Consider the following 21,607-nt stretch of genomic DNA (forward strand, 5'->3'; position numbering starts at 1 on the left):
AGAAACGGCCTCAGGCCGCGCGCCCCAGCCCCGGCAGCTCAGCCTGGCTTGGGGCCGTCAGGGAGAGCCTATTGTGTGCAGCCTCTGAGCCCGAGCGCGACCTACTGTGTGCGGCCCTGAAGGAGAGGAGTGCAAAGTGCAAAACAACCTACTGTGTGCAGCTCCTGAGGGCATGCTGAGTGCCAAAAAAATTTACTCTGCAAATCCTGAGCAGATTCAGGGGCTGCTGAGTGTAGTCCCTTCATGCTCGCTGAACCCATGGGGTTTAGCTCCTGGGGGTGAAGCCTTGCACAGCCCCCAAGCTCGTAGAGAGTTCAGCGTCTGGATTCGGGGGGGGGGGACTGTGTATACAGCCCGCTGAGCATTGCAGAACCTACTGTGCGCAGCCCCTTCCCAGTATGTGCATTAACTGCCTGTGGCGTGTGATCCCTGAGTGCGTGCGTGCGTGCTTGCGTGCCCACTGTGTGCACTTCATTCCATGTGCAGCCGCCCGTGCCCCTGCCACAGTCAGCTCCTGCTGTGTGCATGCTCTGGCCCGCTCCACAGGGCACCCACTCTGTGCGGGCATCCGCTCGTGCAGACAAACACAGCAGAAAGCAGACGCGCGCAGCTGGTAGCTCTGCGGGCTGCTGGGTACAGGGGAACCAGACGGCCACCAGCCGAGCCTCACACGTCAGAAAACATCCCTGTGTGGGCCAGCACTCACGAGGAAAAGCCCGTGTCTGGGCCACTCGCAATAGCCAGGGCCTAACTGGAGAGGTCCCTGAGCGTGAGTGTCCACTAGAGTTCAGGAAGCATCCAAGAGCTCCACACAGGGCTAGCCACCTTTTATTTATTTATCCATTGCATTTTTTAAAAAAATGTGCCCTGGTGTGCTGCCGGCATGGCTGTCCGTATAAGGGGGTCAGCTCCTGGAGTTACAGACAGTTGTGAGCTGCCGCATGCTTGCTGGGAATCAAGCCCGGATCCTCTGGAAGGGCAGTCAGTGCTCTTAACAGCTGAGCCACCTCTTCAGCCCCAGGGCCAGCCACCTTTGAGCTGAGGGGAAATTTAAAAGTAAAAACAGCCAGGATAGTCTCACACTCTGGGTCCTGCTGTGGGGGAAGGCTCCACTTGAGTCTGGTTCTAATATTGAGGGTGCACTTTACTCTTGGAGGTGTGGCTGGGCAGAGGGCCCCCCCATGGGTCTGGGAGGTGGATTCAGGTATGATGGGCTCTGGATGGGGGTTGGGCCTCCAGAGTTCTTCCAGGAAGTGCCAAAGGCAGGTACAAGGGCAGGCAGTCTCCATGGGCACCACGCCAGTCCTTGGCTTCCCTGAAACTGGGCACAGCAGCTGGGAGAGGTTTCCGGGGCCTGCCCAGCCCCACCTGGCCTGGGGCACTCTCGGAGCTGGGCGGGGCTGGCAGGCGGGCATCCAAGAGGCACAGGGCTCGGCCTGAGCAGGTCTGCACAGGAGATGCAGAGGCCAGACTTGACTGTGTAACTTGAGGGGTCCCCGGGGGTGGGGCACTTTACCCCGCCTCATACCGGTGATGCCCACCCTCGAGTGTCTCCTCTGGCCGTGCAGTAAGGCAGCTGTGTGTTCCAGGGCTTATGCACACTTCCCAGGCAAGGACATCTGTGTCTCTGGGAGAAACTCGTGGATCCCCGGCTCTGGGTGACTTATTAGCCCTCGGTAAATATTTGTTTAATGAACCGCTGCAGGAATACGCAGACGTTTCATTTTGTAAATGTGCAGTAATTGTGCGCCAGGCAGTTGTACATGACAAACACGGAGAGAAAAAGCAACAACCTTGGAAGGAACAGTCTGAGCACGTAAGCACCTGCCTGCAGTTTAACCCTCTCGCTGGCAGACCCCAGAGCCAGGGCCGTGCAAGAGCCACCTTTCTTTCATCTTCCTGGGTCGCCCCTTCCCTGGCCGCCTCTCCCAAGGCCAGCAGGCCTCCAGACCTGGTTTGGAGGGCCACGTAGAGTGTGGTGAGACCCACACTCCCCGAAGGCATGTTCAGGCTTTGAGATCTCCTTTGCTTGCAGAACATTCCAGAGCCAGACAGGGATATCCAGGCAACCTCAAAAGCCTCCTCGAGTTTCACAGTGGAGAAACTGAGGCCCAGAGAGGGGAAGACGAGACGAGGTGGGCAGCCCGGGCCTCACGGACGGAAGCAGTCTCCCACCTCCTCCCGTCAACCTAAAGTTGTCTTTAATTTCAGTTGTTCGGGGGGGAATGCACCCCTGCCAGCTCATGCACTCGGATGGCAGAGGATTAATCTCCAGGAGGGTGCTCCGGCTTTCTCCTTCCACCGATAAACAGCATGCTCCGTCCGTCTGTCTGCCAGAGACATGCACACAGTGGACAGGAGCCCAGACCACTCAGTCACGCCCCACCCTCCAGGGCCCACATAGAAACCCAAGGCCTCTCTCTCTCTCTCCCTGAGTGACCACACCGAGGTCATCCCAGACACCACCCAGGCTCTCCTCTAGCCCTCAGCCCCAGCCGCGGGGACTGGCCCTAAAGGGCCGGAGAGACCCAGACAAGCTGCAGGCGCGCTGGGAATTGCGTTCATCTTTCCAGCCAGCCTGCTCACCCTGCCGGTAATTAGATCCCAGACTGCTGGGGAGACAGTGAACAGCCCGCCAGTCATCACAGCAGCAGCACCACGCCCACAGGCCCGAGGCACCTGCGGAGGGGGGGGGGTGTCCAGTCAGGGAAGGGGAGGCTGTGGGGGGCCCTCTCTCTATTCTCTCACTCGTAGACCTTGAAGAACCCAGGCTGGCCGCAAACTCACTGTATAGCCTAGGATGACCTTGAACTCCTAACCCTCAAGCCTCCATTATCCGTGTGCTGGGGTGACAGGTGCGTACCGGGCTCAGCATGTGGGTGGTAAGGAGGATGGCACTCAGAGATTGGTGTCCACTGAGCCTTGGCTTGGGCCCCGGTCCCTCGGTCCCAGCACAACCTGCAGGTGCACAGACCCTGATCCCACCCACGCATCTCACGCGGGAGCATCGCCCACGGCGGTCTCTGAAATGCCAGCAAACGTGCTTGCCTGCACGCCGCATGCGGGCATCGGGGCGGCAGGGTACCGGGCTGGCGGCGGGTGCAGGGCGAAGCCACGCCCCGGCCTGGGCCACGCCCACCGCGCCGGAGCCGGAAGCCCTGCACCCGCGTCACGGATTTCCACCGGGATTCCCTGGCTCAGACCGCCCGTGACGGTGGCGCCGGCCTGCGTGGGCCACGCTGGAGCCGGGCTCGGGTGACATCAGCGCCACGATCTGCGCAGGCCGAGCCCATGGACCAACACACGAGATGTGTCCGCGGGTTTGCTTCTGTGTGTTTGAGAGAGTCTCTCCCCCCCCCCCCCCCCGGCCGTGGCCTGGGCTGGGGGCTGCCTGCTCGCCACCGCAGGGTCGCAGGCTGGGGCCACAGCACCTGACCACGGCTCTTCCCGGTGGGCTGGGCCGGCTCTGCGCCGTTACAGCGCCTTCCTGGCACGCCGGAGTCTGAGCTCCATGCCCGGCCCAGCGTCAACGCGTTGGCACGGGCGATGCGTGCCTCGCATTCCAACAGCCCCGGAGACCGAGGCAGGAGGACAGCTGTGATCTTGAAGCCATCTGGGCTACATACAAAACCTTGTCTCCAAATTAGAAAAACAAAACAGGACTGAGACTCAGACTGTACCCCAGTGGCCAGGGTCCTGGCTCCAACCCAGCACAATGACTCCAGGGCGCAGTGGCACAGACTTGCCATCCCAGCACTTGCCAGGGCCTGGAGTTCAAGGTCGTCCTCCCTTACACAGTGAGTCTGAGTTCAGCCTGGGCTACAGGAGACCCCATCTCTCCGCAGCCACATCAGAGCCCTCTGTGGAACAGCCCCCTTCCGTCTGGACCCCTCACTCCCTTCTGCACACGCCTGCCTAGAGAGCCGTCCTGGCTGCACGCAGCGCAACCCAGCCGGCGCCAAACCTACAAGCCAGTGTTGACTACTCTGCAGCTCTGGCCTCTGCTGTGGCCTGAGGCGGTGCCCACATGGGAGCCAGATCGCCTGGCCGGCCTGGTCGGTTGGGGTGTGCCCACTGGCTCCTGCTGACTCCAAGGCAGACAAGACTCTAAATATAGCCCGGGAGGAGGTGAGAGCTATTTTTAGCCTGGGTGGCTAGCGCCCTCCCAGTCCCCAGGTCAGCAATCTTGAGGCCAGCCGGGACCTGGGGGGAAGGGAGGAGGTTTGCTTCATTTTCCGAGGTCCCTACACTCTGTGCAGCCTTGGGGAGGAGGGCTGCGAAGGACAGGAGCAAGGAGAGGGGAGGGGAGAGTCTTGTTGGAAGGGGAACCCCAGACACCGCTCTCCCCAGCCTGCCCTGGCCTTCTGCTGGACCGAACTGGTTGCTTTCTATTTGCAGACGGCATAGTACTTTCCATGCCTATTTTTAGCTGCTTTGGGGATCCCTCCACCCAGTCTGGCTAGCCAGCCGGCTTCTCCTCCTCCTCCTCCCAGCTGGCTGACCCAGGGTCGGACTCACACATCACAGAGTGGGCACAGCACCCTGCCCTGGCGCTAGCCTCAAGATAGGAACACCCCTCTGGTCCACAGTGGGGGAAGGGCATTCCTAAGAGCCCAGTGAGCAAGGCCTTCCAGCCTCCAGGAATCTGTGATGCCACCAGGACAGGGCAGGGCTCCCCTGGCTCTAACCTTTCACCTCCTTTTCGGGGTTGTCAAGAAAGCCCAATGCCTCCTTTGACTGGGGATAGCTTGTCTCCATAGGTGGGCTGCAGGGTAAGGGTGAACTGAGGCGTAGACGATGCTTGAGGGCTGAGGGGACATGGTTTTATTTCCAACCGTTCTTTGCCTTCGTGCTCAGACACCTTGGAACAGTTTCTTCGTCTCTGTGGGCCTCCTTTCAAGACGTGACCTGGAAATCACAGTGGAGCACATGATTTGATAAGGAATGTATTAGATACCTTAAAATGGGACAGGCCCAGAGGACTGAGCCATCGTCTCAGGAAAAAGGCACATTCAGACACCTAAGTACCTAGTACTAAGTACTAAGCACTGTAGCACTTAGTATCCTAGTATTCAGTGCCCGGGTACCCAAGCCCAGCTGAGGGGAACCTCCTGGGGTCTCCAGCCTTACAGTCGGTGAGGACCAGGCCTCCTAGTCTGTGGGAGATCCCAAAAGACAGAGCAGGAAACTGAGGCCCTAGAATGGGCTCCCAGGGTCTTATGACTGGTGACACGCGGGCCAGCACACGCTCCTGGCTGGCCGTGGGTGATGAGCCACTCCATATGCCATGGCTACGTTGGTCATTCTGCAGCCATGTGGTTTCACTCAGGGGGGGGGGGGGGGTGGCCAAAGGCTCACTCTGCCAGGGGTGGTTTCACAGCCGGCCTCAGTGCCCACGCTCAGGATAACACAATCTTGTTTGGCTTTGTTTTGAGAGAGTCTTGCTCCACAGCCCTGGTGTGCTATGTACTCTGCTGGCCTGCAACTTGTGGCCATCCTCCTGCCTCTGCCTCCAGAGGGCTTGGATGATAGCTGTACCACCATAGCCCCATTAAGATCTCCAAGTCTGGGCAAGGGCGGAGGTTAGCTGAGCCGGTGATGCTGTGTGAATCCAATGGACCCTAGCAGCCACAGAAACAGCAGGGCGGAGCAGCTCATGCCGGTAAACCCAGTCCTGGGACTCAGCCTTCTGAGGTCCTCCCCAGGCCTGGACCCTGAGAGCCCCAGGGCCTGGGCATGCGTGCCTCTGCTCTTGCCCCTCAGCTGCTCTGAGCCTGGCTCCGGGAAGCAGGATCAGGAGGCTGAAGTGATGAGGCTCCTTCGGAGAAAGGAGCCGGATCCCCACCCCTGGGGCTTAGAGGAAAGGAAGCAGCGGGCACCTTTCGCAGCCCTGAAGGGCCGGAGACAGGCTCGTCTTCAGAGAAAACGGCCGGAAGTGCAGAGGAAACTGCCAGCCAGATGGGGAAGTCAGAGCTAGTCTTACCTCACCAGGGCTCGCCCAAACTCACTAGGAAGCTGGGGACAACCTCGGATTCCTGATCCTTCCGGCTGCACCTGGAGCACTGTGGGCCACACACCCGGCGAGGGGCGAGGTTTGGGGCTTCAGCAGTGAGCAGGGTGGGGGCAGGTGGAGGATGGCGTGTGTGGGGGTCACTGCATTAAACAAAACAAGCCAGAGCCAGGAGACAATGACCTCATGTTTGGTCCTGTATATGAAATCTAGATGTGAAAAATGGAGGATGGGAAGAGAAAGAACCCCAACCCGGGGTTGACAGCAGACCAAGGGGGAAAGGCGCACCAGCCAAGAGCCTGATGAAGACGCTCTGCAAAGATCAAGAGTGTCTAACATGTATGTGTGGAGGGGAAAAAAGGAATGACGAGGGCGGGGGTGGGGCTCATCAGTGAACCAGGGCACAGTTGTGATTCCAAGCACTGTGGCCTTAGAGGGGCCCAGGGGTGGAGCCCCGCCTAGAATCCTCCAGTGAGGAGCTGGGGGCGTGGCCAGGCGGAGCCCCTGCCTTGCATACACAGGGCCTGGGACTCCATCCAAAACAAAACAAAGCCCTAAAGGTTGAGACTCCTTGGGTGTGAAGAGAGGTCACGATGACCGCAGCCCACGCAGCGAGGACAGATGGATTCGGACCCTGGACACCTGTTGCCTGGCTCAGGCCCCGCCTCGCGCTGGCTGGCCTGAGGTAGTCTGCCACGAACAAGGGAGGGTTTCTTTCCCACCTTGAGCTTGGAGTTCTTCCCAGAATGATAAATTCCGGCGAAAGTGAGTGGGTGCACTCTCAGGCCATCAGTCAGAGCGGCATTCTGTCACTCTTTCCACAGTAAACCCCGCTGGTTCCAAACGTAGGGCCCCACTTGTTCCGAAGACAGCTGAGCCTGCCGAGAGCGCACACTCACACACCTTCCCGAATGACCCTGCCCTTCACAGGGGAGGTTTTTTCACATGTCTTTGGATCTTTGTCATTAGCCTGTACCCTTGGCCACTGTGTTAGTTCCGTTTCTGCTGCAGCGATAAAAGACCCTGAGAAAAAGCAACACACAGAAAGAGGGTGTATTTGGTTCTGGGTTCCAGTCTGTCACTTCAGGGTTGTCAAGGTAACAGGAAGTTGAAGCAACCATCAAGTCAGAGGACAAGCTCGCCAGCAAGACCTCCGCTCGGCTTCTTTCTTAAACAGTTCAGGGCCAACCTGCGTAGGAAACTGTGCCTCCTGTGGTGGGCCTGGCCTTCCCGTATCAGCTACTGTAATCAAGAGACAGGCTCGCAGGCGGGCCTCACCCAGGCGATTCTGGGCTGTGTCTTTGTCGGAGTCCTGTGAATTTGGTATTGACTGTTCCTAGAAAGCCTGCTTCCTTAAAAGTAATCTTACAGCATTTATTTATTTTCGAAAAGATGTTCACTGGTGGCCATGATTTCAATCCCGGCTCTTGGGAGACGGAAGCAGGCAGATCTCTGGGAGTTGAAGGCCATGCTAGTCTTCGTGGGTCAGCCTGCCGAACTCACAAGGGCAGGCGTGACCTGGGAGCCGGGTCACCTGACAGCCCGCAGGGCGTGGGGGAGGACTCACCGGAGCTGAGCTACTGTGGAGAGAAGCCCTGAGCCCAAGCTTCGTGAACGTCTTGCAGGCCACAGGAGCCTGTAATCTCCCGAACGTCTCAGGATTCTGTCTGCTCTCCCAGAGACAGAGCACACACGGCCAGGACCGGAGGACAGAAGGCTGGCCCCGAGTTGTCCCCTCTGGCCCTTCCCGACCTTTCCAGAGGCCACCTGATGACTGACGGGTCTTGTTCGATTTGGGGACAGCTTATGATTATTGTCTAGTCCAGGTGTGGAGGCCAGCATATACCCCCCCCACTGTGTCCACACGTGTGGCAGAGACCGTGCTGGAGCCGCAGAGGCAGGAAGCTGGCACCCAGCGAGGCTCATGGCCTGTCTCGCCTCAGGCGTGTTTGTGTAGGGAAGCCAGAGGTGACAATGAGTGTCTTCTTCAGGCTCCATTTTTTTTTCCCAAGACAGGGTTTCTCTGTGTAGCCCTGGCTGTCTTGTACTTGCTTTGTAGACCAGGCTGGCCTTGAATGGACAGCAATCCTCCTGCCTCCACCTCCCTGAGTGCTGGGAATACAGGTGTGCACCACCGAACCTGGCTTTGAAAAAAGTAATAACAATAATTTAAAGCTTACTACATTTATTTATGTGGAAGCAGGGTACACATGCCAGTTTTGAGTTCAGAGGTCAGAGGACAAGCTGCAGGGTCAGTGCCCTCCTCCTTCCACGTGGATCCCAGGGATCAAACCCAGATTGTCAGTCTTGGCAGCGAGCGCCTTTGCGCCCTTAGCCATCTCCCTGGCCTCATTTGCTTGTTTAATTGTTCTTGATTTGATGACATTTGTCCCTGTGTCTGTGCGTGTGCCAGCAGGTGCTTTTGGAGGCCAGAGGGGCATCAAATCCCCTGGGGCCGGAGTTACATGTGGGCCCTGGGCCTCCGGCAGGGCAGCCAGCCCTTTTACCCCTGAGCCAGCTCTCTGGCTGCCTCTGCCCCATTTTGTTTTTGTTTTTTTCTGAGGCCTTTAAACTTACAGCAATGCTCCTGCCTCCTCTTCCTGAGTACTGAGGTGACATGCTTGAGCCCCCACACCTGACAAATAGAAATTTGCTTACATGTCCCCAGGGAAAGCCTTGAAACTGTGGAGACCTCTGGGCCCTGGAGGATCTAGAACTCTCAGGCCCCTCCTGCAGCTTCTGTGGCCGTACACCAGCCGACTGGCGCCCCCGGCTCCTCCCTTCAGATGTGGATGTGTTTGGGTTGTCGTCCCGATCACAGCCCTCACCGAGAGCCACAGAGAGTCGCCAGCGGTCCATAGACTCCGCCGTTCTCTCTGAGCAAAGCTTGTTTCAGCAGCACCGAGTGTTCGGGAGTCACACTGAGCCAGCACCTCGTTCCTTCAGGACCGAGTGGCCTTTCCTTCCCTGCCCACCTGTGGCCCTCGATGCCTCCAGCTTTGTCTGGAGGACCAGAGCCACCCAGGACATCCCTTTCTTTCTTTTTTACTTCTATTTTACGTTGGTCGTGTTTGCCTGTCTGTCTGTGTGAGAGTGTCAGCGGCCCTGCAACTGGAGTTACAGACAGCTGTGAGCCGCCATGTGGGGGCTACGCATTGAACCCGGGTCCATCTGGAAGAGCAGCCTGTGCTCTTAACCCCTGAGCCATCTCTCCAGTCTCTACAGCCCCAAACACTTTTTTCTTTTCTTTTCTTTTTCTTTTCTTTTTGACAAGGTTTCTCTATGTAGCTCTGGCTGTCCTGGAACTCACTCTGTAGACCAGGCTGGACTTAAATTCACAGAGATCTGCCTGCCTCTGCCTCCTGAGTGCTGGGACTAAAGGTGTGGGCCACAACTGCCTGGCCTAACATTACTTTCCTAAACAACAACAACAACAACAACAAAAATATATATATAGGGTGAGAGGGAAGAGGGTGGGACTGAGAGGTGAGGAGGGATGGGGCTATGACTAGCCTGTAATGTTAATTAATTAATTAATTGATTGATTGATTAATTAATGAAAAAATAATAATTAGCCAGGCATGGTGGTGCATACCTTTAATTCCAGCACTCAGGGAGGCAGAGGCAGGCAGATCTCTGAGTCTGAGGCCAGCCTCATCTACAAAACGAGTCCAAGACAGAGAAATCATGTCTTAAATAAAACAAAACAACAGAAATATTTATCTTGCTTTAGTTATTTGTAGTACCTGTTGGTGCAGTGCCCACAGAGGCCAGAAGGGGGCGTCGTACCCTGGAGCTGGAGTCACCGGCGGTTGTAAGCCTCCGTTGTGGGTGGTGGGAATCGAAGCTGGATCCTCTGAGGGGGGCAACTGGTGCTCTAACCGCTGAGCCACCTCTCCAGCACCGGGTCCCCTTTTGTAGCCCAGGCTAGCCTTGACCTCTGTGTCTCCTTCCCCCTTGTGGCTGTGGTCCCCTTCCGTCATGGGAAAGCTTAGGCAGAGTCCTTTGGGACCTTTAGGGTCTCTGAGGAGCTGTTGGGCGGGTTCTGCAGACAGCAGAGCCCGCGGGGGTGTGGCCTGTGACTCGCCTGCCTGCGTGTTTGCTTGGCTGGGGAGTGGGGGGTGCAGCTGTCAGCGCCTCACAAGCATCAGACGCTTCCAGAACCCTGCCCTGTTTTCTCTGCTCCTGAGCCTTCCCGGCAGGAGACCCCGTGGCCGCCCCCCTTTAGAACTTCCTGCCACTTCACTGGCCGGGTGGGAGGGACAGGAGGTCTTGGCTGATGTCACCCAGTGTGACAGCCTGTCCAGGGCAGCCTCGCCACTCACACAGCGAGCAGAGAGGAAGCCCCGTCCAACCTGGAGCCAAAGGCTCAGTCCCCCCCCCCCCCAGCCCCAGATTGCTACCCAGGTGAGCGTCTAAGGCCGTGGTCTCCCACAGGCAACCGCAGGCCACAGTAAGTGCTGGCTGAGCCAACATCACACCCTTTTCCAGCCCGCGCTCGCTCCCCGCCTCGCTGTCCTGGGTTCACCCCTGCTCCGCCGCCGGTCAGACGGCTGAAGGTGAACAGCAGAGAAATGTCAACCTCCGAGGGACCCGGGCTGTGGGTGGCTCCCGGCAGCCCCAAAGACCACCTCATCTGCACCCCAGATCTGCGACACGCTCTCCACTGTAGTATGAAATATTGTATGTGCAGGTGAGAAATTTTGCAGGGGGGTCAAGCTGAGGGACCCATCCTGGACCATTCAGGACGCCCTGTCATCAATCAGGTCTTGAGAAGGAGTCAGGGGGGTGAAAGGCAGCTAGACTGGAGACACTGCAATGCTAGCTCTGAAGGAGGGGCATGGAGCTGCGGGCCAGGGGCTGCGGGGCTGCTACGCGCTGTGGTGGAGCAGGGGTAGGGACTCCCTGGAAGTGCAGTGCAGGCCTGGACTACAGCCGAGGGATGCCCGTGCTGAAGCTCTGATACCACAGCTGTTGGGGAATAAAGGGTCTTTTATTTTGTATGTGCTGGGTTCCAACCCTGGGCCTTTGTACTTGGGATCGCCGAGCCCTGCTCTGAGCCCCTTACTGGGCAACTCCAGGCAGGCAGGAAGTGTGCCTGTCTCAACAGAAAGGCTAGGGTGGAGCTCGGTGGGTGGAGGGCTCACCCAGCACCAACAAAACCCTGGAGGCCATCTTCAGCCAACACCTGTGGCCACACCTGTCCTTCAGCCCTGCGCAGAGTCCGCCAGGCCTGAGCCTGGCTGCTCCCTCACCCTGGGTGTCGGGAACAGAGCCCGGCCCATTGCAGCCTCCTGGAACCCCTGAAGGAAGGGGGTGAGGCTGGCTGGCCACTGTCCCTTGCAATCCCTGAGGGGTCCTGGCCAGAGAGAGGAAAAGAGTTTGGAGTCCAGGCAAAGGAAACGTGAGCCTTTTATTATGGAGGATTCACCCGACCGTGACCTCATTCCACACAACACGAACACTGTGAGGGCGTGGCACATGGGGGGGGGTGGTTAAAATCAGAAGTTAAAAGCGACCGGTGTCCCAAAGCACAGGGAAGGAGGAGGAGCCAGCCCTGGAGCGGGGTGAGGGAACAGGAAGGCTGTGTCAGGTCATGTCTGTGTATGGCTTCCAGTAGGATGCAACCTCCCATCCTTATGCTGGAAGTCCCTGCTGGTCGCTCATGCTGGAGTAGGTCTGACTCCTCTCTCTCTCTTTCTTCTCTCAGACACTGTTTCTATATCCTTGGCTGTCCTGGACTCACTCTGTAGCCCAGGCTGGCCTCGACCACAGAGATCCGCCTGCCTATGCCTTGTTCCGCTTGCAGTGTCCCCAAGCTGAGGCAGGGCTCCGGTGGTCATAGGGGTCACAGGGACCATTGGGGCTCAATACAGGGGCCAAGGATGTCCTACCTTTCCTGGGAACATGAGGCCGCTTTGTCCTTGGTGTGAGTTACTTGGGGAGAGGGCACTAGCAGCCTGGGCATGGGCACTGACTTGAGGTTTGTTCCCGGAGTTGGGGAAGGAAAAGCTTGGAGCAAACACAACTGGCCAGGCTGGCCGCCTCCCCCGAGGGGAGCGTGCACTGAATTCTCTGTTTTTTGAGACATTGTCTCCTGTAGCCCAGGCTGGCCTTGAACTCATTATGTCTTATGTCGCTGAGGATGACCCTGATGCCCTGATCCCCCTGACTCCGCCTCCCCAGTGTGCCTGTGCTTGGTTTCCGAAAGCTGGGGGGAGGAGCCCTGGGTTTTTGGCATGCCGGGTGGGTGCTCTGCCCACTGGGCCACAGCCCCAGTCCGCAGAACCTGCTTTTTCTCTCCTTGCTGTCCCCTGCCAGTCTGTCTGGGACATGCACCTCGGGACCCCATTCCCAGCCTAATGCAAGGTGGCTTTCGTTTTAGGGAGACACTGGTTTTCTGCTCCACCCACACACGTTTGGGGAAGCAGGCTCCCCAAAGGCCTGGCTCTTCCTGGCTAGCAACGGGGAGCCAGGAGCCGGTGCACGGAGGGGCCTGGCCCTCACCCTGCACCCTCTGGGAGCCAGCCCTCGGAGGGGGGAATGGGGGCCCCTCTTAGCACCTGCAATGTCTACCCCTACTCATGCCCCAGACCTCTTTCCCTGGCCCTGTGGAAATGGAGTCTGGGGCTTGCCACCTTGCCTAGGAGGTAGGTTGTGCCTGAAGGGCTGGGAGATGAGCCGGGGTGTGTGGGCCCCATTCACCCTCCCCTTGGGCTACTTGGGCAACTGTCCGTGGACCAGCCTGGCACAGGCTTCTGGAAGCTGATTCCCATCAGGGCCACGGGGCATAACAGGAGTGGCTCGCTTTCTGCTGTGTGGCAGGAGGGAGAGGTCATGGGGACTCTGGAACCCGAGGTCGCCCTGCTGCGTGGGGTGCCTCTGAGGTCAGGCTTCAGGGCGCATTGGCACAGCCAAGCCTCCGTGTCCTGACACCTGCCGCTGTGGCTGTCACCCGTGGGGGCGGGTCCCTAGGCCAGGTGTGCAAGCCCGGGCGGAGGCAGGAAGAGCTCCAGTTCCGGGCCAGCCTAGACTCTTAGACCAAACAGGGGTACAGGCCTGGCTCAGGGTTGGGGCCCACCTAGACGCCTGGGGCGTGGCCAGGGGTGGAGCTTCTGCCTAGAGTCCCTGAGTGAGGGGCTGGGCGTGCGCAGGGGCGGAGCCTCTGCTTAACATCCTCCCCACCCCCTCTCTGAGGGGGCAGGGCACAACCGCTCCACAGTCCTCACACTGAGGGTCTTGGGTTGAGTTGGAAAGAGTTTGATCTAGGCAGGAGGAGGAGGGATCTGGAGACCCACGTGGCTGCAGAACGCCATCACGCCTTCTCAACAGCCCCAAGATAACCAAAGCTGCACCTCTGTCCTCACAATCACCCGGGTAACTGGGAAACTGGGAGAGTGGGGAGCTGCCGGCGCCCACACGGGCCTCAGGCTTGGGGGACATCACACACTCGGCCGCACCAGCAAGCGCTCTGTGTGTGTGGAGACCTGGAGGTCCGTTTCCGGAATGGACCAGGTCTCCGGAGAAGGAAGTCGCTGTGCACATGACAGGGCCACACTGGGGGGGGGGGGGGGGCCGCTGGGCAGCACAGCGAATTGTGTGTGTCCGAGGCGGAGCTGGAGGTCCGCGTGTGCCCTCCCCTGTCTAACTCGGCCTTGTGGTGGAGGCAGGGTCCCTCACTGGCCCCAGCTCACTGACAGCCAAGATGTCTGTCCCCAAGCCCCTCGGGACCCTGCCGTCTCGGCCTCCGGAGTGCTGGGGCACAGATGCGTGGCCCGGCCCCTGGATATTTTTTAAACGTGGGATGGAGGGTCGCAACTGGGGTCCTCATGGCCGCCAGGCATGCACTTGGCCTGTGAGCCCTCCCCCGGCGCTGACTATGGGAGCTTTAAGGATGGTCACCCAGCCCAGGTCCCCAGCGATGCCTGGCGGGAGGGGGCAGGGGGAGGAGGCCGGCACCCTTGTTAGGCCAGGCAGCCCGAGCCCCCGGCCGAGTCACACACTCCATGCCAGCCGTGAAGATCCGGGCATTCACGACGATTTCTGTTCCTTCAGAGTTCAAAGCGGGAGGGACACAAATACTTTTCTCACAGTAGAAATTGGAAAGTGCCTTGGGAGGGGGCAGAGAGAGAGGACTAGAGGATTATGCAAGGCTTTTTGTCTTTGAACGGGTTCTCAGAGGCTGGCACACCGACCAGCAAGGGGTCGTTCCGGGCATGCTGCTCACAGTAGCTCATCAGCTCTGACGAGGCTTTAGAGACCTGTGCGGCACAAGGGGGGGAGAGAGGGAACGTCAGATGGGACAGGGAGAGGCCGGGTGAAGCCACACGCACGGTGGGGGGGACACACGCCGTGGAATAGTGCACACCCACGAAAAAGGGACACGGCTCTGACACAGGCTACGACACGCAGGGGTTCTGAGGGCCTTTCGTTTCCAGTGAGAGGACCAGACACAAAAGGACACGGCAAGATATCTCTAGGAAAAAAATGAACCCAGACACAGGAAGTGGATCTGTGGCTGCTGGGGCGTGGAGATGGGATGAGGTGACGGCTACTGGGACAGGTCTTTTGGGTGCGCTTACAGTCACCCAGGGCCAGGGGCGTGGTTAGGGTGGAGCCACCACCTAGAATCCCCCAGGGAGAAGCTGGAGCGTGGCTTAGAGTGCAAACGGTCCACGAACCTCCGGACTTTATCACTGAGATGCGAAAGAAGCCGAAGGAGGAATGGGGCCTCTCGGCATCCCTCGCCAGAAGTTCCTGGCAACTAAGTAAGCTGTGGCTGGATTTCTGCCCCACAGCATCCGCTCCCGCCCCACCCGTGGGAGCCGGTGGGGAAAGCCCTGTGCCTCACCGGACCTGGTCCATTAGGGCTGCTGGGCTGTGTCAGGCATGAGGCCATGTGCGGCAGCTGCAGTTTAAGATCATGGCCACTACCGGGCGGAGGTGGCACAGGCCTTTGAGCCCAGCGCTTGGGAGGCAGAGGTAGGCGGTATCCGAGTTCAAGGCCAGCCTGGTCTGCAGAGCGGATACAGGACAGCCATTGGGACGCGGAGAATCCCTGTCTGGACAACGAAACCAGACAAAGATAAGATGCCCCCTGTCCTGCCGCTGTCTTGTCTCATGTAGCTCAGGATGGCCTCAAATTCCTGTGTAGCTGAGGCTGGCCTTGACGCCTGATACGCCTCCGCGCAGGGAAAACCGCGGGCCTTTGTAGATCTGCTTGGAAATGTGCCCTCCGCGATGGACAGAACAGCCTGCGAGGCCTCGGAAAAGCCGGCGTGGCACAGGGCGCCCGGGCCCTTCCCCGGGGTCCGCCCAGGTCTCTAGGGTTCTCACGGCGACTTGGGAGGGGACGCAGAAGCCCAGAGCCCGCGAGGTGCCCAGGCACACGACCATCCCCGTGTCACCAGCAGGCTGGTCCCGACCCCAGACAGGGTGAGGGGGACCACAGAGCGCCCCTCCCTCTCACCAGCTCACATGGAACCTCCGGGGCCTGCTCTGCCTGAGCAGCTCTGTCCAGCTCGGGGTTGGGCCCACAGACCTCCTGTGAGGTGTCCTCTGCTCGGCCTGGCCTGAGCCCTGAGGGTCTGGGGGCTCCCTTCCCAGTGAATGAAGGTCTGGATGAATATGCGCCGAGGCAGGGGAATAGTGGTCCTGGGGCCACCTTGCTCAGTCTAACACTTGTATGTGGTGGCGCCAGGGATGGAACTTAGGGCCACCTGCAGGCTAGGAAAGTGTTCTGTCCCTCACCACGCCCCCAGCCCTCACTGGGAGATTCTAGGCGGGGCTCCACCCCTGACCACGCCCCCAGCCCGCCTTTTCTTTATTTAGTACACAAATCAGTTTTGTTGCAAGAAATGAACACCACGCCCAACGGTGCAAGCAGCTAGACAGCCATCTGCTCCCTTCCTCTGTGTCACTCCTGTCTGTAGTAACCAAGGACAGAGAGCACTGTGCGGAAGAGGGTGACAGGAAAAAGCCGCAGGCTGAGGCGAAAGGCATGCTGGACACGCCGTCCCGCCCCAACGGGCCACCTGAGTTTCTCGGCCCCACACCGGGCTGTGGCTGTCTCTCCTCCTTCCCCACCCCTGGTCCAGCTCACCTTGATGCGTTCTATCCCTGCTTCGATACGCAGCTGCTCCACCAGCTTCCGGGCCTGGGCGACGTTGTTAGTACCTGACATCATCAGCCATGAGCGTGGGCCCCGAGTCTAGAGAGCTGGAGGACACAGAGGGCCATGAACCTGCTGCTCAGACCCCTGGAACCCTGACCCTCGGAGGACTGCCCAGTCAGCCCAGCTTCTCAGAGCACGGGACAGGCCCCCAGCTCCTGCCTCTGCCCATCCCTGCGGGTGGGGTGGTAAGGGCCCAAGGTCACGCCGACTCAGGGTCCCACCAAGATGATGATGACTGAGTTTGCGGTCATCCTGGCCCACCCCGAGACCCTCCCTCAGCCTTCCCTACGGTCGTGAAGTCAGTTGTCAAACAGGTCTAGAGCATCATGACTGTCACGGCCTGATGAAAGTACACCTGAAGGCTGTCCGTCTGTTCCGAGCTACAGAATTCAAGCTGAGGCCCGGATGGCAGCAGAGACGGTGGCCTGGGACTGGACATGGCCACTGGGGGTGGGCCGGGCCAGCATGAAGGCTTCGATTTTGGTTCTTGCAAGAGGCTCTCTTTAGACAGCCCCAGCAGCAGCCCCAGCAGCTCTGGGGACAGACGCCAGGGCCTGCACAGTTCCAGACTCTCTCCTGCTGAGCCACACCCTGGCCCCTCTTTTCCTTTGTTTATTTCTGTTTTGTGTGTGGGTGAGGCTGTGTGCAAGTCACAGGACGGCCTGCAGGAGTCGGTTCTCTCTCGGGGTTTGAACCGAGTTTTTTCCAGCTTGGCAGCAAGCATCTTTGCCAGCTGAGCCATCTCAGTGGCCCTAACATTTTATTGTTTAAAAATATTTGAGTATGCTTGTCTGTTTGCATGCACAGGTTCATGTGTGTGTGTGTGTGCTTGTGTGTGTGCACACGGCCCTGCGCACGCATATGTGTGGATTTGCATGTGTCATGGCATCCGGGTCAGAGGACAGCGTGTGGAAATGTGCTGCCTCCTTTCACCTGGGTCCTCGGCCTTAGTAGCAATCGCTTTCCCGGCTGAGGCCTCCTGCCAGCTTGCCTTCAGGTTGTCAAATGTCACCTTGAGTAACGCCCAGTGGAACCACCTCATGTCCTTTCATCGCAGCTCAGCATGAGCTGACTGCACAAGAGTCTCCCTGTGTAGCCCAGGCTGGCCAGAACTTTTGGCCAGTCTCAAGGTCTGGGATGGCAGGCTTAAGTCTCATCCAAGTCCTTCGTCCCTGCCTGGCTCCCTGGGGTGTGAGCAGACATCCAGCTCCTGGGGACAGAGAAGCCTGAGCCTTGGTGTGGGCTGCAGAGAAATCACCCATCAGGGCTTCCAGGCAGGACACGGAGACCGCATGGGCTCCAGCCCAAGATTCCTCTTGAGCTAAATATAGTTGGGTAGAGAGAACAAGGGCCAGGCCTCAGCCCTTTTCCTGAGAAGCTGGAGAGCAGGGGCTAGCCCTGCTCAGAACCCGTGCTTGTGTGTGTGTGTGTGTGTGTGTGCATGTGTCCTCACGTGAGCCTGCTGCATCCATGTAAGCAGGCGTCTGAGTGCAGGTGTGTGTGAAGAGATAGAAATGTGAGCGGGTCAGAGTGTATCCTCAGGCCTGTGCCTGAGGATCTCTAGAGATAGGCGCACGGCATGGGCATTTTATTGTTTAAAAATATCTGCCTATGCTTGTGCACGCGTGTGAGGCTTTGTGCATGCTATGCCTGGGCTCAACTCAGGAGCCACGCCCCCAGCCCTCACTGGGGAATTCTAGGAGGGTCCTGCTCGCTCATGTGTACACACATCTCGGGAAGTCACCAGTCGGAACATGGCTGTGTTTGTCCACAGCGAACGTCCGGACATGTCTCTGTTTTGTCTTCCACGGTTTTCTGGTACACAGCTTTGTTGTTCTCACGGTGTCTGCTGACCCTGAACTGCGGCTCTGCAGGCTGTCTCGCGCTGTCCGGCCCGAGGTCTGTGTCACCAGCCTGAGCCCTGACTCACGGCTCAGCCATGGCCCCCCACAGGTAGCAGCCGCCCGAGCCCAAGGCAGCCCAGCCGCTGAGTCAGGGGCCACAGGCCCTGCACGTGGCAGCCTGTGGGACAGACCTGCAGCCAGAGCAGGACCTGCAGAGCTCCTGGCCGGGGCCTCAGTCTTTGGGCAGCAGCGGAGAAGTGGGGTGTCACGTGGGGTGATTTGGGGAGCTGGAAAGCCAGGGCTGGTTTAGGCAGAGATACAAGGCTGCCTCACAGTGCTGGAGACCCAGGCTCAGGGGAGCCCTGAGGTCAGCATAAACCAGGAGTGATGTGGGGCCCCCAGCTGGGTGTTGGGCATGCTGCCTCTGCCCATTCTATGCCAGGGAGCCCCCAGTGTTACCTGGGGCTTGGGAGGCCATGCCACTCCCTTTTCTGTCATTCTACAGACCCCAAGAAATCCTGTGCCCATGGTCGCCAGCCATGCCGAGGCCCACATGGAACCCCACATGCTGAGAGGGAAGAGAGAGGTCCCAGAAGCTGGGGTTCCCTGGGTGAACATCTTTGGGGCTCTAGTGGGGCAGATATCAGGCAGGTGAGGCTGGGTTCTGGAGAGCTGAGAAGTGTCCATGGCCCCGTACAACCCATCCTGACAACACTGGGAGGCAGAGGCCAGCCTGGTCTACACAGCAAGTTCTAGGACAGCCATGGCTACACAGTGAGACCCTATTTCAAAACCCCTAGATAGATAGATAGACAGACAGATAGATAGATAGATGGATGGATAAGGGAGGGATGGTGGCCACAGGAAGACAGGGTGAAACAGAGGAAGACAGAGAGACTGGTGTGAAAGTCACACAGGCAGGGCAGATGGCATTGCTTCATGTCTCCACTCTAGAGCTCAGGAGGTGGAGGCAGAGACGATCAGGAGTTCAAGGTTACCCCTGACCAGATCATGAGTTCAAGGCCAGCCTTAACAACTTGAGACCATGTCTTAAAAACAAGCACAAAAAGAAAACAACCAAAGCCAACCACTACCAAAAGCCAATGAGAAGAACTGAGGAGAAAGGGAGGCACTGTGACAGTCTCTTTATAGTCCTGCCTGTCCTGGAACTCAGAGACCCGCCTGCCTCTGCCCCCCGAGGGCTGGGATGAAAGGGGTGCGGCCCCTGTCCAGCGAGAGCGACCCTTCTTGGACTTCCTTTAATAATACGGTTCCCATTAATGGCGAGACCCTTCCGGGGTCACAGGGGACAGAAGTTTCAGAAGTCCACATGGCCTTGTCACCAACCACCAGGACACGAGCCATTCCTGCTGCGCCTGCGTCACGGCGGCTGACCTCATGCACCCTGGAGCCACTCTTCATTTCTGTTGTAGGTCGAAAGTCCCAGGACTGGACTCTCCCAACGTCTGTGGCCTGGCCTCCTCCACCCACCACGGCGTCGCTCCATCCACCCACGCGTGCACATTGTCCTTTCTCATGACTGAGTAATAGTCCATCGAAGGCAGAGAGCGAGGGCCAGAGATGACCCCAGGGAACGGTGCTGCTGAGCCTCAGAGGCCGAGTTCAAGCCCTGGGACCCAGGCGGACGGCGAGGACAGAGTTCCTGGAGTTACCTGAGCTCTGTGCATATATGCTGGTGTGCGTGCGCACTCACACACCGTCTCTCTGAAGCAATCTCATGTCACCTGGGCTGTCCCCAAGGTGGCCCCGTGTAGCCGAGGATGACCTGATCCTCCTGCCTCTGCTCCGAAGCGCCGAGGGATGACAGGCGGGCTCCCGATGCAATGTTTTCCTCTGACAGTTCCAGACCCGAGTGACATGGCCCCACCCTGGACAACAGCCAAAGCGATGCTCCTCCCTCCCTCCCTCCCTCCCTCCACCCGTCCGGGCTGGCGAGCATAGTGGGACCCACAGGGCAGTGGGTGCAGGGGGTCCCTGAGAGTGCGGGGCGTCCTGGCCCAGCTCCCCCGCCCGCTGTTGGGACAGTGTTGACACTGCTCGAAGGGACAAAGTCTGGGTTAGGAGAACTCCCTCGTCAGGAACCCTGAGACCCCACAGCTCTGCAGGTGAAAAGGACACACAGTGAACTCTGGTGATTTTACAGCTCCGAGGCTCACGGCCGGAGCCTCCAGCCAGGCTCAGCCTCATCACCAGAGGTGCCGCTGGTACAGTGCTTGTAGCCCAGTGGGTGAGGTGCTTGTAGAATACAAGAACACACCTAGCAAAGGATGGGAAGTTCAAGGCCAGCCTCAGACACATCGCTACTTGTGCCACATGAATCTCATGCCTCCACGGAAATAATAAAAATATACACAGTCCCTCCCTGCATACAAAGAACACAGCACAGCGAGGGGAGATGGCGGCGGCTGCTCGCAGGCAGCCTCAGAATGCTCCTCACCCCTCTCTGGACACCTCATGAGAATCTCCAGGTCCCTGACCCAAGGGAAAGGGGCCTGAGCGGCTGCAGCCATGGAGAAGGCCGTGCTGTCCAGATCTGGGTCAGAAGTCAAAGGCAGCAGAGCCGAGAACAGAGGTGGCTGCAGATGCCGGCCAGTGAGTCCTGAATGTGACTGGGCCGGTTCTCGGCTTTCTGTTGAGAAGCCGCCGTGGACAGCCCACGGCCTCGCCTCTGTCCAGTCCAGGGCTGTGAGAAGTCACCCCCATCCGAGGGCCCCAGAGGGACCTGGGAAAAGTGAGGGGGCCAGGCTGACCCCAGTGGGCAGGGTGCTTGCTTGTGGCTCAGCTGACACAGTGCTCGCTTAGGTGAACGAAACCTTAGGCCCCAGGCCCAGCACTGCATATACCTGGTGTGCGGCATGCCTTGCCATCCCAGAACCGGGGAGGTGGCGGCAGAAGCAAGAGGAGTTCAGGGCCAGCCTGGGCTACAACCTCTTTCTGTGAGCCTATGGTATTAAGTCACTTCAGACTGCTTATGAATCAATGCAAACGTCTCCCCCTGAAGCCCCGTAGCATAACTCTGTGCAGAGTCCACAGGATGGCCAGCTCCTGGGGTGTAGTGAACCATGTCGCAGGTCTGTGCAGACACGACTGGGGGGATACTCTAGAGCCCCCTCTTCCCCATGGCCCGGATTCAAGAACACAACGGTTGCTTTGAGATGGGGCAACGGGTCCCCACTCGCCCTTCTGCACCCCAATAGGAGCCTGTGGCCTCTTTTTGAGGCATGTGGACTTTGGGGAAAATACCTGTAATGTCACCTTGCACAATATGGTCAGGTGATGAGCTAAGGCCACCTGTTTGGGGACAGAGAATGAAAACATGTGCTGGAATGTGCTGTGGGGAAGGGGGGGCAGTGATAGGGTGGAAAGTTCCCAGCGAGGGGTGTGGGAAGGATGACTCAGCTGGCAGGGTGCTTGTACTCAGTGGACAGGATGCTTGTAGCTCAGTGGGCAGGGTGCTTGTAGCTCAGTGGGAAGGGTGCTTGAACTCAGTGGGAAGGGTGCTGGAACTCAATGGGAAGGGTGCTGGAACTCAGTGGGAAGGGTGCTGGAACTCAGTGG

General features: G+C 58.8%; 1 protein-coding gene across 1 annotated transcript in view; it reads right to left on the reverse strand.

The window, feature by feature from the left end:
• Positions 1 to 13,573: 13,573 nt before the first annotated feature.
• Positions 13,574 to 21,607, reverse strand: part of Gng7 (G protein subunit gamma 7) — a 53,896-nt gene continuing 45,862 nt past the window's right edge. The window contains exons 3-4 of the mRNA XM_055607861.1: positions 16,113 to 16,228; positions 13,574 to 14,271 (exon numbers count right to left, since the gene is read on the reverse strand). Coding sequence (XP_055463836.1) covers positions 14,146 to 14,271; positions 16,113 to 16,196 — 210 coding nt within the window. The 5' untranslated portion in view covers positions 16,197 to 16,228 and the 3' untranslated portion in view covers positions 13,574 to 14,145. The remainder of the gene's footprint in view (positions 14,272 to 16,112; positions 16,229 to 21,607) is intronic.

The sequence above is a fragment of the Psammomys obesus genome, unplaced genomic scaffold (assembly GCF_907164565.1).
Source record: "Psammomys obesus unplaced genomic scaffold, mPsaObe1.curated_primary_1811, whole genome shotgun sequence".
NCBI classification, from domain to species: Eukaryota; Metazoa; Chordata; class Mammalia; order Rodentia; family Muridae; genus Psammomys; species Psammomys obesus.